This window comes from Chrysemys picta, chromosome 4, assembly GCF_011386835.1.
Source record: "Chrysemys picta bellii isolate R12L10 chromosome 4, ASM1138683v2, whole genome shotgun sequence".
Taxonomy (NCBI): domain Eukaryota; kingdom Metazoa; phylum Chordata; order Testudines; family Emydidae; genus Chrysemys; species Chrysemys picta.
This window is the reverse complement of record NC_088794.1, coordinates 63,964,499-63,980,344: the sequence shown is the minus strand read 5'-3', so window position 1 is coordinate 63,980,344 and position 15,846 is coordinate 63,964,499. Positions and strand designations below refer to the sequence as shown.

The window sequence follows — 15,846 nt, the reverse complement described above, 5'->3', positions numbered from 1 at the left end:
GAGGTTAACAATGTAATCAAACAGTTCCTATCTATGCTGTATTCTTTTAATTCAGAGATGAAAGGGAGATCCTAACATTGAAATGAATTGTAAAAATAGTGATATCACTGTATTCATCTCTTTTTGAAATGAATAGCAAAGCACCTGCAAATGGTGGAAAACAGGCAATTGCCTTATGTTAATCCCTGTAGCTAATTACCGGTGATGCTTAGCAAATAGATCTACTTCAAAGTCTCAATGACTGCCTGTTGTTTGCCTAAGAACTCCGAGCCGTCAAAAGAAGACCTGGAACTGTATAAAAAACCCTTGGGTCCTGATCCTTTTTATCTCAGATCTGCTTGATGCTTTATGCAGGGAAAACTTGAGTCGTAGGACTGAAATCTCCAGTCCCATATGGATCATCCTGAATGTGGACATTGGACTGAACCTACGGTCTAATTCTGAAAGAACTCTTTGAAACTACAAAGCTCACCATCTCTACTATGAATCTGATCTCAGAACTGTACTCATGTCTGTATGTATGCTGATCTTTTAACCAATACTCTCACTCTTTTCTATTTTAATAAATTTTAGTTTAGTTAATAAGAATTTGCTGTGAGCGTGTATTTGGGTAAAATCTGGAATATTCATTAACCTGGAAGGTAACGTGTCCAGTCTTTTGGGATTGGTAAAACTTTCTTATATGATTAATAAGATTTTCAGTATTCTTCATCATATTTGACTTGGCTGTCTGGGTGGAGGCCTAAGGCTGGGTTACTTTAAGGAAACTGTTTTGTTGGTGCTGGGTAACCTGTAAGATATTATAAAAGCTGTTTTGTCCTGGCTTGGTAAATCTAAGCATTGGAGTATCCACCAGCTTTGGGGATTGTCTGCCCCATTCTTTGCAGTTTACCCTAATTGAGTAACCTCAGTGTAGCTCCCTGGGACTCCGGTCACACCTCCATTTATAGAACTCCCTCTGAGGTCAATAAGAGTTATGCCCTTGGAAGACTAAAGACTTTTGGACAGAGTGTAGAATTGTTAGATTATAAACTCAATTCAAATTTCACAGGTTTTCAGACTTTGCACCCTACCATGCAGTCAGGAAACTTGGGAAGTTTACATTTGGGCTACTGGTCTGCTCCTGTAGAATTTCTGAGCACCACAGACTTACAGCCCTGATCACAAATAATTTCCAAGATTTTTTGGATTGCAACCCCACTGTTGCTGAGCCACTTTTCTCTGCAGTACAAATTTTCTCCACAACACTAGACTCCTGCTGGAGTTCAAAGAATTTATAAACTCTGCTAACTAAAAAACTTCTAAGGAAGAAACAGTTTAAGCAAGCAGGGCTTGTAAGTTTAGAAACCTGAATAACTCCAAACACACTGTTTTTATCTTTACACAGATAAAACTAAAGATACAAAGAAGTGAAAAAGTTAAGGGTTAGGTTTTCATAATTGTTTGCGCACAACTGCACAATGTAATGCATGTAGTTACTACAACTGAACATTAAATCTTTAAATTGTGTATGCAAACTACCACTTTAATGTCTAATTATACATTTGTATGCATAATCAACAATTGCAGAAGTAAATTATGCATGTGTTTTTGCATACAGTTATGAAAAACTAGCTCTATGGTTACAATAGAAACTTGACTGCATTGTTCTTTGTACTATCTTCTATTCCTCTTTTTTTATTAAATTCATACCCCACTGTTCCTATCACTAAATGCATACCATACATACCACACAAAAATACTTTTTATTTCTGCCTCTACAATAAATTTATGATTTTCAATATATCACATATTTCCTCTCTTGGTTGTTTCTAACAAATTATGTATTCTTTTTATGCAATGCAAGATTTAAACTATATTTTAATAGATTGTTACTGACATAATTTAAATTATTTCATGTGCTAGAATAATATGATTCTCCACATCAGAGATGAGGAACAAGATGAAGGGAAAAGTGTTTGCTTATGTAAACAGTAAAGGTGATGGTGTTTCTATAACACTACAGCAGCACAACTAGCCAGGATGGATAGAAACTATCTCTGCAGGATTTCTAGCCCTTGACAGGCGAGAGAGGGACTGAGCTCAGAACCCAAACTAATAATCCTCACATCACAGTGCACAAGACCACACTGACCACCACCTTTTTATGCAATTTTTTTGATAAAGATTTGTTAAGATGGTCCTATTGGAAGCTAGACTTCACTATGGGATTATTAACAGGAATTGTTATGTAACCCTTCTGCCCATCTAAGTTGGCAGCAACAAGGGCCAGGTTCTGTATCTAGGGGTTCCGTTTCAATAACGCAATGCAAAACCGGCTCGAGCCCCCACCCAGTGACCTGGGACAATTACATACCACCCCCTGGGCGCCTCTAAGAGGCAATACTTCCCCTCTCGCAAGCACGGAGTCTGAGTGTAACAGAAAATGTTTAATAACATGAGGTAAACGACATCAGCATTAAATTGGAAAAACACCACAAACAGGCTTCATGAGCAAAAAACGCACCCCAGCAAATTGGGCTGTGTCCTTTCCCTTTGGTTCTTGAAACCAGCAACCCAAGAATCACCAAAGTCCCAAAAGTCCAACAACCCCAAAGTCTCTTGGGTCCAGCAACCCAAGGATCACCAAAGTCTCAAAAGTCCAACCACCCCCCAAAGTCTCTTGGGTCCAGCAACCCAAGGATCACCAAAGTTCCAAAAGTCCAACAACCCCCCAAAGTCTCTGTCCCTGGTCAGTGCAGCCCCAGAGTTCAAGCTGGGTGGGGGGGGAAGGCACGCAGGGTGTTAAGGGGCACCTTACGTGATCCGAGGCCGACCGGCTGCCTCTCCGTGGGGTTCCACCGCAGCCTTCTCCACGAGCCACTCCACTCCACCAGCTGTCCCGTGAGCCGCTCCCGCCGTCCACGAACTGCTCTGGCAGCTGCTCCGCTCTGCTCACCGACCTGTGAGCCGCTCAGCTCTGCTCCACTTCAGCCGTTCCTTGGGCTGCTCCCACAAGGCTCCGCTCTGCTCTCCTCTGCTCTGCTCGCTGCTTCTCCAGCCGCTCCGCCCTGCTCACCGACCTGTGAGTTGCTCAGCTCCAACCGTCCCCGTGAGGCTCCACTCTGCTAGCTGCTCCGCCAGCCGCTTAGCAATATAGCTTCAGGCTTCCCCACTAGTTAACACAGTCTCAGTGATCTCAGCTCTTAATAACTTTAGCTCTTTTGTGATTTCAGCTCTTAGCAATTTCAGCTCATAGTAGGGGAGCCCCAGTGCTAGTGCACCATTGGCCCAAAGTGAATTCAGCTCAGCAGCCTGTAACTAGACTCCTAATGGAATCAAAGTTAGCTCTGACATTCAACAGTGGAGAGAGGAGGTAGTGCAATTGGTGTTTCAAACCCTCAAAGAGGGCCCATACCATCAGATATAAATACCTGTCCACATCCTCTCTCAATTCACTGGGTTTTGTAACCCATGCCCCTTGTCAAGCAAGTGCTACTTAGGTAATGGTGAAGGACTCACTCAGTCCTTCTGTCATACAACAGTTCCACTGGCCTTGATTCACAGAATCAGGGTAACAAAACTTTATTCTTCCTGCCCCAATAATAGAGAAACTGGGGATCCCACACCAGCCAAAGTAACCACTTTCAGTTGCTGTTGTTTCATGCCAGGCGAGTGGGTGTGCCTATGCAAACAAGATCAGCCCCTGGAGTTCTTTTCCACACTCGCCATAATTCACCACCAGATGTCAGGGTAGAGCTCATCCTGACTCTGCTTACATCCTCCCCCCAGCCGAGAATTTGTCGTCCCGACAAATCACACTCCCTATTATACCAACTCACTGGTTCCCTCCAAAGGGCCTCAGATAGCCCACTTTAGCTTCCACAAGCCTGTGTGCTAAACATATTGGTTCCTCACTAGTCACCCCAGGTGCATCATAAGTCAACCGTTTTACTGGTCTTATTACCCTGTCTCGTCTATTGAGACTCTCTGTTACCGTGGTAGAGGGGACAGCCTCTTGAACGACAGATGGGGAGGTTTCCTTTGAGGGCCCCTCGGCTACTGGCATAGGCCCCTGCAGTTCTAGTTCTAACAATGGAGGGTCCAAGGTGCCCAGGACATCCTCCACCTGTATGTCTCCACTGTCCAATAACCTGTGTGTGTCATCACATGGGGGTCCCACCAGTGGCCCAGGGGTGTCAGGAATGGGCCTAAATATTTCTGCCATGGGGTTTAGGGCGGAAGAGGAGGAGCTCTCTTTTGATGCTGATCGAGACTGAAATCTTGTCTCCATCCCAGGATACACCATGGTTGTGTCTTCCTCCTCAGACTCACTCTCGCATGTGCTGTATAGGGGTAGGTTAGCCGCAGGGGGCTGGCTGTCCATGTTGGAGGGCAGCTTTGGTCCAGCACCTTCGTTCCGCCCGGTTGCCCTGTTGTGGCCCATCTCATACGGGGTGTCTACCAATTCCCCCACAGGGAGCAAAAGGTTTCTATGCACCGTCTTTGTCTGCCCTGGACCATCTTCAGGTTTGATCTTGTAGACCAGCAGGTCTCCTAGCTTTTCCATCACCAAGTAAGGTATTGCCTTCCATCTGTCAGCTATCTTGTGTTTGCCAGTAATACCCAAATTTCGCAGCAGGACTCTGTCCCCTGGCTGGACTTCTTGCAAACGTACCCTAGCATCATATCGATGTTTGTTGCGGTCTGCGTTCTTCCGAGCCGCAGATGTAGCTAAGTGATAAGCATCCCGCAGCTTTTCCCTTAGTCGGGATACATATTGCTGATGAGTTTCATAGCTATCTCCATCCTCTGATACACCAAAGCACAGGTCTATGGGTAATTCTCGCCCAAACATTAAGAGATATGGGGTGACTCCTGTAGCATCATTCTTTGTTGCATTGTAGGCATGCACCAGAAATGCGACATGTTGGCTCCAGGTTGCCTTCTGCTCTGGCCGCAACGTCCCCAACATATCTAATAGGGTTTGGTTGAACCTCTCTGGCTGAGGATCACCTTGCAGGTGATAAGGCGTTGTCCTAGACTTTTTAATTCCCGCTATCCTCAGCACCTCCTTCAGGAGATGACTCTCAAAGTCCCGCCCCTGATCCGAGTGTATCGGGGCTGGAAATCCATAAACTGAGAAATATTTCTTCCACAGTACTCAAGCAACAGTGGTGGCCCTCTGATCACGTGTGGGATATGCCTGCGCATATCGCGTATAATGGTCAGTCACTACTAGAATGTTCCCAATATTCCTCTTGTCTACTTCTAAAGACAAGAAATCAATGCATACCAGCTCCAGAGGTTTGTTGCTGGTGATGTTCTTCAGATATGCAGCCCTTGTGGGCAGAGTTTTCCTTTTAACACATCGAGCGCAGGTCTCACATTTCCTGCGAACATCTTCAGCCATCCGAGGCCAATAGAACCTACTACGAATAAGTTCCAGGGTCCTCTCCATCCCTAAATGTCCAAAGTCATCATGCAGGGCCCTCATGGCCAGGGCTCTGTACTCTTTTGGCAGCACTAGCTGTGCTCGTTGCTTTTGTAAAGGGTCTGTGGTCACTCGGTGTAGCACTCCCTGAATCAATTTTAGTTTGGTCCATTCTCTCAATAGTAGTTTACCCTCCGGGTTAGGTGGGACAACCACAGCTGGGCTTCGCCCCTCCCTTTTGGCAAGTAGTGTATCACGAATGTCAATATCTTGCAGCTGGGCTTCCTGCCAGTCAGCCGCATTGAGCATGGGCAAAGGAGATTGGTCCAACGCAATATAGTTCACTGAAGCAGAAGGCACGCATTCAGGGGGCAGGCCCAAAGCTTCTGCAGCACATCCATGAAGACTCTCATGGGACTCTGGCTCCCGGCGACTCACACTGCAAATAGCCCTCACTCCATCTGTGGGTATCACAGCAACTCCTGGTGCCTGTGGACGCCTGGACAATGCATCTGCATCTACATTGCTTCTCCCTGATCGGTATTGAATGCTGAAGTCATAGCTAGCCAAAGCGGCCACCCATCTTTGCCCTGTAGCATCCAGCTTAGCACTTGTTAACACATAGGTCAGTGGGTTGTTGTCTGTCTACACCTGGAACTGAGCACCATATAAGTAGTCTCGAAATTTCTCAGTGATGGCCCATTTCAAGGCCAAGAACTCCAGCTTGTGGGTGGGATAGCGAGTTTCACTATAAGACAGTCCTCGGCTGGCAAAGGCTACAGGTTTACGTCTTCCTTCCACTTCCTGGTACAGTACTGCTCCCAGACCCCCCAAACTGGCATCAGTATGCAGGATAAATGGCTTGCTTGGGTCAGCAAAGACTAGGACTGGAGCATGAGTTAGGCAAGTAATGATTTCTCGAAAAGCCCTTTTACATCTCTCATCCCACCGTGGCCCAAATGGTTCGAAGGGGCCATAGTGTCTCTGCACAGGAGGCTTTGGGGACCTCCCCTTATTCTTGGTCTTAGATTTGTTCCTGCTGGACTGGTATCCCCTGGTAAGATCATTCAGAGGTTTTACAATCGTAGCATAGTTTTTCACAAATCTGCGGTAGTAGCCACTAAACCCAAGAAAGGTCTTGAGTTCTCTGTAGTTACTTGGACATGGCCATGTAGTGAGGCTTCTATTTTATCGGGATCAGTACTCACACACTCTTGGGACACGATGTGACCCACATACTTCACTGAGGTCCTGCAGAACTGGCATTTGTCAATTGAAAGCTTCAAACCATAATCCTCTAACCTATCAAGCACTTTAAGAAGTCTTTCTTCATGCTCCTCCAAGGTTCTTCCAAACACTATCAGGTCATCCAAATAAACTAACACTTGCAGTAAATTCATGTCTCCCACAACTTTCTCCATAAGACGTTGAAATGTGGCAGGTGCTCCAGAAATCCCTTGGGGCATGCGTTCAAACTGATAAAACCCTAATGGGCAGATGAAGGCTGTCTTCTCCTTATCTTCTTCACCCAGAGGGATCTGGTAGTATCCACTCCGAAGATCCAACACAGAGAACCACTGGCTTCCCAGCAAACAGTCTAAGGCATCTTGGACTCGGGGCATTGTGTACTGGTCAACCACAGTACGGCGGTTTAGGGTGCGGTAGTCAATACACATCCGGATTTTCCCATTCTTTTTACGGACCACCACAATGGGTGAGGCGTATGGGCTGCGGGACTCTGTAATGATGCCATTCGCAGCCAGCTCCTGAAGATGTTGTCGCAAATCTTCCATCTCGGAGAGGGCAATCCTCCTAGATCTCTCCCTGAAAGGTCGAGAGTCATGTAGTCTGATGTTGTGCTCTACTCCTTTTGCACATCCCACATCCCACTCATGCAATGAGAACACCTTGGATCTTTCACAAAGTTTCCTCCTCAGGCGATCTTTTCACTCCTCGGACAACGGTGAATCTCCAAAGTCAAACTTTGCAGGGTCTATTGGCGGAATTTGAGTCTCACACTGGGGTTTTACAATTGATTCAGGCTCAAAGAGATCCGCTACCTTTTGTCCTTGCTTCACAACAACATCTCGACTTGTTTCATTAGCAATCAGTATAGTCACCTTTTCCTGGGCTTCAGCAGGTAGGGTTATGACTCCACTGGGGACCAGCACTCCTTCCGGAGCTCTCCTTCAACTGGCTGCTCTACCATTGCTAATGCCCCTTTACTGCCTTTCAGCCGAGTACTCATGACAAGCACTTCTTGCTCCGTCCTTGCAGGCACTACTAAGGGGGTTGTGCCAATGTACTTCAGCGCCCAATCGGTAGCTCAGATGTCTCCTTTTTAGCACCCTCAATCTTCCTATAGGCTTCAGCACAGAGCGTATGGATCATCAGGGTATTCAGGTACTGGTCCCCAGCCTGTCGTCTGCAGTAATCCGCGAGCACCTTGAAGAGACTGGAGTTGGTCCCTATCAGCACAGACACATCAGAGGTCCCTTTAGGGTCAGGGCATATTAATGCAGCTGTGTCCACCTCTTCTCTTACCCCAGCAACCTCCTCTGGGAATTCCAGGTGCACTATGACATACCCTTGGTAGGGGTATTCATCCATGCTGAGGCCACACAGACCAACGCCAATCAGTGGCTGTATAGGCAGGTGCCTAAGCATTTGTTGGTAGAATGACTGAAATATAATAGTCACTTGAGATCCAGTGTCAAGCACGGCTTTACACTCCACCCCTTCAATCTTCACCATGACCTCTGCTCGAGGCCCTATCAGTCCTGCGGGGATCCCAGCTGGACGGTCTTTTCTGGGGGAATCTTCAAATCCTGCAGGCCTGGGTGGTCCCCGTCCCCGGACTCTCTGGCAGCTACCGGATCTCTCCCAACTGATCCTCAGCTTTCCATACACTAAGGAGGGGTTTTCTTCATTATGGCACTTGGCAGCACTGTGTCCATCCTGACCACATCGGTAGCAGAAGAATTGTCCTTTTCCCCTTCGCCCAGATGGGATGGTGGCTCTCAATGCTGACTTCTCCATCGCCACGGTCAGAGGCTCCTTATTCCCGGAAGTCTTAGCTCGGTCAATGGTGCTTTGCAGGTCAGCTATCTGTTCTGTCAGGACCTGCACTTGTTGGGCAAGTTCCTCTGTGGTGCTCACCATCAGTACACTGGCCGTTTGCAGTGGTGTTGTGCCGGCTGGCTCCAATGTTTGGGCTTCCCAAAACTCGCTGGCAGCCTGCCTTTCTTCCTCTTCTCTGACCTCCTTTATCAGCTGGGAATAACTTGGGGGATGTTCCCGTCGTTCTCTTAGCCGGAGATGGAGTAGAATCGAGTTCTGATATTGAGCTCCTCTTACAATTTGAGCCAGTCTGGTCCGATCCATCTGTTCAGCAGTCACTGCACCCCTCATGACAGCTCTCTGAAGCAGTCTCTCCAGCCTCTGTATATAGGCTGAAGTCTTCTCGCCAATTTGCTGTCGGGAATCAAGGAACTTACAGTAACTGTCTTCAGGGCCCTCTACACTCCCAAAGGTATGATCAAGGGCCTCCAGGCAGTCCTTCACACTGACCTCAGGGTCAATGAGCTTCAGGGTGTGAATCACATCTAATGCTGGGCCACTAAGGCTCTCTATTAGACATCTTCGCTTTTCTGCATCAGGTACGGCCCACTCCTGCAGCATTTCAGTGGTATGCTCCAACCAGGGTTCGAACTCCTCTGCCCCAGCAAATAACCTTAACTCACAACAAGAGTTTGACCTAGCATGGGACAACACAACCTTTTCCAATATTTGCCCCAGTGCTTTTGCCTAATCATTGGCTGAGGCTGTGGCCCCTGAGCTAGAGCCTGCAGGGCCGGGGCCCAACAAACCTGACATATTAGCCATTATACAAACAGTAATTTCCTCAAAATATAACCACAATTGTTTCCCAATGCAGTGGAACACTCAACAGGTGCTTGCGAGGGGTACTGACCCAGGGGATCCCGGATGAGCCCCCCAAAATGTAACCCTTCTGCCCATCTAAGTTGGCAGCAACAAGGGCCGGGTTCTGTATCTAGGGGTTCCGTTTCAATAACGCAATGCAAAACCGGCTCGAGCCCCCACCCAGTGATCTGAGACAATTACATACCACCCCCTGGGCGCCTCTAAGAGGCAATACTTCCCCTCTCGCAAGCACGGAGTCTGAGTGTAACAGAAAATGTTCAATAACATGAGGTAAATGACATCAGCATTACATTGGAAAAACACCACAAACAGGCTTCTTGAGCAAAAAACCCACCCCAGCAAATTGGGCTGTGTCCTTTCCCTTTGGTTCTTGAAACCAGCAACCCAAGGATCACCAAAGTCCAAAAAGTCCAACAACCCCCCAAAGTCTCTGTCCCTGGTCAGTGCAGCCCCAGAGTTCAAGCGGGGGGGGGGGGGGGGGCGAAAGGCACACAGGGTGTTAAGGGGCACCTTACGTGATCCGAGGCCGACCGGCTGCCTCTCCGTGGGGTTCCACCGCAGCCTTCTCCATGAGCCGCTCCACTCCACCAGCTGTCCCGTGAGCCGCTCCCGCCGTCCACGAACTGCTCTGGCAGCTGCTCCGCTCTGCTCACCGACCTGTGAGCCGCTCAGCTCTGCTCCACTTCAGCCGTTCCTTGGGCCACTCCCACAAGGCTCCGCTCTGCTCTGCTCTGCTCGCTGCTTCTCCAGCCGCTCCGCCCTGCTCACCGACCTGTGAGTCGCTCAGCTCCAACCATCCCGGTGAGGCTCCACTCTGCTAGCTGCTCTGCCAGCCGCTTAGCAATATAGCTTCAGGCTCCCCCACTAGTTAACACAGTCTCAGTGATCTCAGCTCTTAATAACTTTAGCTCTTTTGTGATTTCAGCTCTTAGCAATTTCAGCTCATAGTAGGGGAGCCCCAGTGCTAGTGCACCATTGGCCCAAAGTGAATTCAGCTCAGCAGCCTGTAACTAGACTCCTAATGGAATCAAAGTTAGCTCTGACATTCAACAGTGGAGAGAGGAGGTAGTGCAATTGGTGTTTCAAACCCTCAAAGAGGGCCCATACCATCAGATATAAATACCTGTCCACATCCTCTCTCAATTCACTGGGTTTTGTAACCCATGCCCCTTGTCAAGCAAGTGCTACTTAGGTAATGGTGAAGGACTCACTCAGTCCTTCTGTCATACAGCAGTTCCACTGGCCTTGATTCACAGAATCAGGGTAACAAAACTTTATTCTTCCTGCCCCAATAATAGAGAAACTGGGGATCCCACACCAGCCAAAGTAACCACTTTCAGTTGCTGTTGTTTCATGCCAGGCGAGTGGGTGTGCCTATGCAAACAAGATCAGCCCCTGGAGTTCTTTTCCACACTCACCATAATTCACCACCAGATGTCAGGGTAGAGCTCATCCTGACTCTGCTTACAGTTAGATACCATAAGAACAATTGTGTCATAAATATAAAATAAAATTGTACATAAGTTGCTAACAACACATTTATCTTTCTTCCATTCCTATATCCAACTATGAACTTGATCATTCGACTGTGGAGGTAAAGAAATGTGGTAACTTAGAGTATAAACAGTTGATTTTCTTTGTGAGGTGAAAACAAGCTCACAGAACATAAGAATGGCCATAGTGGGTCAGACCAAAGGTCCTTCTAGCCCAGTTCCCTGTCTTCTGACAGTGGCCAATGCCGGGTGCCCCAGAGGAAATGAACAGAACAGGTAATCATCAAGTGGTCCATCCTGTCGCCCATTCCCAGCTTCTGGCAAACAGAGGCTAGGGACAACAATGTGATATACTTGTAACCCTTGAAAAAGATTCACTTTTAAAATTATTCCAAAATGGGTTCTTTGGATTTTATACATGGTCCTTAAGACAAGATGATGGAAAGGGTAGAAAACTGCACACAGATCAGCCATTTTGTCTTAATTCTGTGAGAGGCTCTCAAACTCATAGACTTTAAGGTCAGAAGGTACCATCATGATCATCTAGTCTGACCTCCTGCACGCTGCAGGCCCCAGAAACTCACCCACCCACTCCTGAAATAGACCCCCTAATCTCTGGCTGAGTTACAGAAGTCCTCAAATAATGGTTTAAAGACTTCAAGTTACAGAGAATTCACCATTTACCCTAGTTTAAACCTGCAAGTGACTCATGCCCCATGCTACAGAAGAAGGTGAACCCTCTCCCCCCTCCCGCAATGTCTCTACCAATCTGACCCCGTGGGAAATTCCTTCCCAACCCCAAATATGGCGATAAATTAGACATATCTGAAGATATGAGACAGAAGAGGCCTCATTAAGGAGCTCATGGATTAGATTAGAGACTGTAAGTAACCTGTCAATACCTCCTTAATGTAAAAAAGGAGAAATATCTCTAAGTAGTAAAAGGACTAATCTACTACATGGATGACTGATTAGTGATAGAGTTCTCAGCCCCAATTCTGTGTGGTAGACCCAAATCCTTGATCTCATTTTGTTCAAAATGTATCCATTCCAACAGATAGTTACACAGAATTGAATTTTGTATAACTTTGTTTACACTCAGATATGTTGTGTGCTCACATTAAATTTGACCCAAAAAAAACATTTAGTTTGGCCAACTGATTACAAGTCCTGTATGTTTTCCTATTAGTGTACATGAATTTGCTTGTGGGGCCTCAACTGGGAATGGAAACTGAACTTTGAGGTTTGAGAAGGACTATAACCACAGGTTGAGGAAAGCAAGGTAGGAATACAAACTGAAGGCACTGTTGCCTTTTCAAATCTGAGATGCTTCCTGTTTCTATGTCCATATTTTATTTTTATATATCTAATCTTTCAGAATCAAAGCACATAGCTAGGATTATTAAATTTAGATGGTCAGGATAAACCCCAAGAAATAAATGATCTTCCTTCACTAAAATGTTAAATATTTCAAGATCAAGGATAATGCTGAATATCTGGGTGGGAGGTTGTTGTTTTTGTGTGAACATAAAGTATGTTGAGAGAAACCTTTTATCGTGTGACCTAGTGACAGTTGTCATAAGTTAAACTATGTTAAAAAGGGAATGGATTTTCTATTAAAGTATAACCTCATGAGTCCTAACCCTAAAAAGAATGTTAAACCTATTTTAATTGAGGCTTCATCTTGGAAGTGTAAATGCTACCAAATCACTTCTGGACAGGTATAAACATGTAACTTATTGCTGAAAATACGTTTCTTTGGATTTCCCCCCCAAAAAATATTGAGTGAATTTGTTGTTCCTGAAACCGTGGTAGTATTAGCACTTGCTAAAGCCAGGCATAATGCAGACAGCTGTTGTATTACCTCCCCTACATAGTTCTGTCAAGACACCTCATCTGTGAGATACAATATCATTATTCAAGTTCTACATTTCTCTTAGCAACAACTTCCAACCACACCAAATTTTGTGATATTTTTAACAACATTTCACATTTTTAGAATCCTGATCACAGCTACCGGATTGCCAAAAATAGTATGAACAGTATGGAAGATCATTGTCAGATCCAGTTTCCCTCATGCTTTAATACTGGTATGACTATAATCTAAAAAAAAAATTAACATTCAATTGTATCTAATTCCAAACACCATTAACATCCCATTAAATGAAATTCTAACAGCTAAATACTAAAACTATCAGGCTTATAGAAAAATTACTAACCTTCTGCCACTCAAGTTCCTGTTTCTCCATAATAATTTTATTAATTTGATCTTCATAATTAATTTCAGCATCCTAGTTTTAAAAAATAAAAAGGTAATTATCCATAATTTTAAACACATAAGAACTATAAGTAAAGACAAGTTTCATACCAACACAATTAGTGTAGTCTTGCTCTTCTATTTTTCAGCTGCAGTTCAATATATAGAATATGTTTCTATCCACCAAAAAGCAAGGAGGTCAAAATACCATTAAACCAAGACTATATACATACACATTGTACAAACAGTAAACATGTTCGTCCTCGTCAATCAGAAAAATCATAGCATGAATGAAATAAGTAAGGGTTGACAGGAAGAGATATAATATTGAGAATTAGGAAAACAATTAATTTAATTATCAGTAAGTAATATTTCCCTTGTCATACCTATACTCTTCATCATCCTACAACAAATCGAGAGTCAGAGTGAAATAGAGCAAGATAGGCTTGTCTTGAACTCATGCTTGAAAAACCTTTATGACTAAATAGTCTAATGAGACCAAGCCACAATACTGAGATGAGAACAAAGCAACATCATGTAATGAATGTGTGAAGAATCAATTTAGTAATGGTTAGGTACAGATAACCATGGTTAATACTTGAACAATACTTTCTGAAAGTATCCTAGCTACAGGAAGAGATAAAACAGAATCTTTGTTAGGATGCTGAGCAAAACCCGTCACTTCAAAAGAAGGGTGGAATATTTATCAACATCTGGTACCAAGAAGCTTTTGTGCCAATCAAATGAGAACAAAAAAGATAAAAAGAGATGGCAATAGCTGTTCAAAGTAAATTTAGATATGTGGTCAGGAAGATTATCCTAAAACAAGGCCTGATAGCCACAGACATCTGGCCCAAAATGGAATTAACACATGACCTTTGCCTTTTCCTGCTTCATAGTCTGGAAAAAAATTCACAATAGATAAGCAGAGGTGGGAAGATATATGTCAATTCCCCAATTATTACAAAAGCATCTGCCTGGGGATCAAACAACTACTGTGGTAGCAAGATATACCTTTGCTGACCATTTATTATGGTTGCCACCAAGTTATAGGAGATCTCCTGAAATATTTAATATTAAAGTGTAGTTTTCCTAAGTGAAATCAGCTCCCTTTTGTTATGTCAATATGCACATATATTGCACTTCCCCGGCAAATATAAAGCTCCGAGAGAAGAAAAAACACAATTTTGTCTACTGGCAGAGGGTCATAATTTCCAGCAAGAACTGACCATTTACTGGTGACCCTGTATGTTGTGACACAGTACTCATTACTGTCCTGGTATTGCATGTGACCAAGACATGAAGACTTTTAGAGATGCTTACGGAGCTATGTTGACATGTAGTTCCAAAAGGTTAATGTTAAGCCTTCTTTCTGCCATTGATCATTGTCTAAACGAGGTGAATACCATAAGATAAGATCTCTCTCTTAAAGGAATAGCTAAACTTGTAATATATATTTGAGCCTCTGTGTGGGATACATTCTAACGATAGTCAAATTGAAAAAAGATAGAGGTGTTTTTCCAAGTTCTGCACACAAAATAAGCCACTGCTCTTAGTAGATCGTGCAGATGTTCAATATATAATTACATGCACTCTCTGGGCTTCTTGAGCTTGGCTGCTTCTTGGTTGGTTTCAGATGGCATGCTAGGTTCCTTGGGCTTGGCTCCTTCCTGATTGGGGACAAAAACATAAGTCATAATATTCTCCCAAGACCACCAATAAGTGGTACCAAAATGAACGGTCATTTAGACTAAATTGTATAGATCTTCTTTTCTTTCCAGGAAGTTACATAGTTAACAATGTCAGAGTTAAACTATTATAATTGGGCATCCAAAATTTACACCCAATGAGATGAATGGGGCAGTTCACACTTCAGAACTATTTCAGGATCTCCGCAAATTTAGTCAGACATGAATGCATTAGTTTGCTCTTGGGATTGTTTTCAAGGTTTTCTTCACAATTATAAAGGCTAGAGATTTACTTTTTTATTAAATGAAAGCTGTTATTCTAGAGAATAAGAAGGCAGCTTGGGAGAGGTGACAATACACCCTATCACTGAAGACCAGAAAAATTTGAGATCTGCATTCTAACAAAATAAAGGTAATCCTGTGATGCCCACAATCTAAATCAGCCCTGACAGTTGGGACAATAATGGGCATATCCTCCAGGGACAGCAGACTATGATAACTTCCAAGAGAAACATCTGTGAAGGCCTTTGGTGAAATCCTAAATTAAAGCAGGTCTAAAAATATATTACTCTCCTAAATCTAGGTGAGGGTTTCTGCTGACTTGCAGTACCCTAGTAATATTTTCCATGCAAATTTGCCTTTGAATTAAACAATACATTTATGATAGTATATTAACATATCTAGGGTAGTGTATATTGAATCCCTGCTGTTTTGTAAACAATGATATTTGAATAATGGCTGTTGCTACCCAAAGGGAAAAAAAAAGTTGAACTATTATTCTACTAAAAAGCAACAGAGGGTCCTGTGGCACCTTTGAGACTAACAGAAGTATTGGGAGCATAAGCTTTCGTGGGTAAGAACCTCACTTCTTCAGATGCAAGTCTTGCATCTGAAGAAGTGAGGTTCTCACCCACGAAAGCTTATGCTCCCAATACTTCTGTTAGTCTCAAAGGTGCCACAGGACCCTCTGTTGCTTTTTACAGATTCAGACTAACACGGCTACCCCTCTGATATTATTCTACTATTATTTCTTATACATATATACACATC

General features: G+C 44.3%; 1 protein-coding gene across 1 annotated transcript in view; it reads right to left on the bottom strand.

Annotated features, from left to right (window-relative positions):
- Positions 1–15,846, bottom strand: part of CCDC73 (coiled-coil domain containing 73) — a 158,717-nt gene that overhangs the window by 85,016 nt on the left and 57,855 nt on the right. Inside the window, exon 3 of the mRNA XM_065592461.1 lies at positions 13,071–13,142. Within this exon, the coding sequence (XP_065448533.1) occupies positions 13,071–13,100 (30 nt within the window). The 5' untranslated portion in view covers positions 13,101–13,142. The remainder of the gene's footprint in view (positions 1–13,070; positions 13,143–15,846) is intronic.